The sequence below is a fragment of the Mandrillus leucophaeus genome, unplaced genomic scaffold (genome assembly GCF_000951045.1).
Source record: "Mandrillus leucophaeus isolate KB7577 unplaced genomic scaffold, Mleu.le_1.0 Scaffold1187, whole genome shotgun sequence".
NCBI lineage: Eukaryota > Metazoa > Chordata > Mammalia > Primates > Cercopithecidae > Mandrillus > Mandrillus leucophaeus.
In genome coordinates, this window is record NW_012100176.1 from 1 (window position 1) to 2,186 (window position 2,186).

The 2,186-nt window shown below is 35.7% G+C and overlaps 1 protein-coding gene across 2 annotated transcripts in view; it reads right to left on the minus strand.

The window, feature by feature from the left end:
• Nucleotides 1–23: 23 nt before the first annotated feature.
• The window catches only part of PIK3C3 (phosphatidylinositol 3-kinase, catalytic subunit type 3), a 76,451-nt gene continuing 74,288 nt past the window's right edge, over nucleotides 24–2,186 (minus strand). For both annotated transcript variants that reach the window (XM_011965813.1, XM_011965820.1), the window contains one exon: nucleotides 24–449. In XM_011965813.1, the coding sequence (XP_011821203.1) occupies nucleotides 345–449 (105 nt within the window). In that variant the 3' untranslated portion in view covers nucleotides 24–344. The remainder of the gene's footprint in view (nucleotides 450–2,186) is intronic.

Genomic DNA, 2,186 nt, shown 5'->3' on the forward strand with positions numbered 1-2,186 from the left:
TAACTTTTCATTGCAACTTTCTCTTTTTAAATGATTCCAATGTTTTAGTAAATAATGTGAAAATACATACTCCTGAAGAACTGTGAAATATCATACTCAACTACTTTACATGCCAAACAGATATCAAACTAAAAGCACCCATTACCCTCCGCAGGTATATCCCAGCTCTTGGAAAGTTATATCCTTAGTGAAAGGGAGAGAAACGGCGGTGCCAAGAAGCGTTTCCACGAACCCAACTGTCATGGAATACAGCTAGATACAAAAATACTGTATCTAGACATCTGATGATTGCTCATATCTTATTTTAAATCGTCTTTGTGTTTACAGCATGAGAAAAATAATTCTTAAGGGTAATAATAACAGAAAATTATTTTCACATACCAGTATAAATAATTAGCCAGTGTTGAGTTTTTGCAGGCTCTCGATATCAAGAAGGTACAGAGATCTTGCTGAAAGAATTAAAATAAATGTATTATACATCACCATCTACTATTAAGGGGGGAAAATAAGTAAGTCTACATTTGCCTATCAGTTTTCATCTGTGTATCTTATGTAACGGATCAGATTTTCTGCCATTTACCTACCCTTACATACACACATACAAAAATACTTTAAATCAGACAATATGCAAGTGGTTAGAATACTGCAGTTCAGAGAACTCCTTGTCCTCCTGGAGCTTCATATTGGTAGAGGAGAGAGACATTAAAAGAAATGGTCATAGAAATAATTTAGGTTGGGAGGTTAGAAAAGGCAGCAATGAAGGTATGACATTCAGGCAAGACCAAAATGACACTGGAAGACTCTAAGTTTGGCTTGTTCAAGGAATTTTAAGTAATGTAAATAAAATACAGTGAACACTGAAGAGACTGAAAAGATAGGCAAAGGTCAAAGTATGTGAGACCTCTAAGGTCACGTTATTATTGAGTATGAATTTTATTTTAAAAGCAATGGATACCCAACAAAGGATCTTAAGAGGAGAGTGAGATGATGTGATTTACATTTTAGGAAAATGACTGGTTGTCCTGTGAAGTACAGACCTGAGATCAGTTAAGATGCTACTACGGTAGACTAGGAGAGTAAATAATGAGAGTGAAGATGGTGAAAAGCAGACAAATAAAAGAAATATCTTGGAAGTATAATTAACAGGACCTGCTGGTGGAGAGGAATTAGGAAGGAAAGAAAGGAATTAATAGTAATTCCCAAATTTCTGGATTGATTTGTTATGGCACAAATGGAAATTTCAGACAAAAAGCTACCTATCTACAGAGTGAGAGGAAAGAGTTGTATTTTGAAATATTAAGTTCAAAATGCCTGTCAGATACACAATGGAGATCAAATACATGTTTGAATACAGGAATCTGAAACTCAGGTGAAAGATCTGAGCTAGAAATATAAATTTGAGTTTATTAATACAACCTAGGGCAAGAGTATTGAGTGAGACTAGAAGAGGAGCCTGAGGAACATTAAGATGTCAGGCAGCGAGGAAAGTGCTGACAAAAGAAACTAAGAAGAAATGGCATGAGAGATGAAGAGAAAAACAAGAGATACACAGTATCACCTAAACCATGAGAAGAGTTAGTTTTTCAAGAAGAAAATTATTTACTTTGTTGAATACTCTGAAGAAGCTGAAAAGAATGTACAACCAAAAACATTAGGGTTATTTGGTAACTTAGCAAATTAAGTTTTAAGCAAGAGCCAGAACGATATGGAGTAACGACTGGAAAGAAGGAAGAAAAGAGTATGTATTAACAACTCCTTTGAGAAGATAAGTAAGAAAACAAGGTGGTGTTTCAAGAGATGTGGTTTCAAGGGAGAGTTTTGTTTTTTCTGAACTTTTAACATGGAAAATTCTAACACATACTTGAGTATTTCTATCAGGAAAAGAAAACACATCTTTGAAGAGAGTTATGTTTCTTCTGTGTAAGAAAACAGAAGGAAAGTATGGGGGAGAAATTCATGTCTATAAAACCACTGATGGGAAAGAGACCATTCCTACCTAGAGGTTTCTATTGTTTCCATTAAGTATAAGGCAGAATTGTCATCTGGAGACTGGGAGGCGGGGCATGAGAACAGAGTGGAAATGGTATGAAAAATCACTGCAGGGCAGGAAGATCAACACGTCTAGGGACATGGAAGATGGCAGAGAGCAGTGAGTGCTCATGTGAGGTTTGTGATCGTGAATTTAT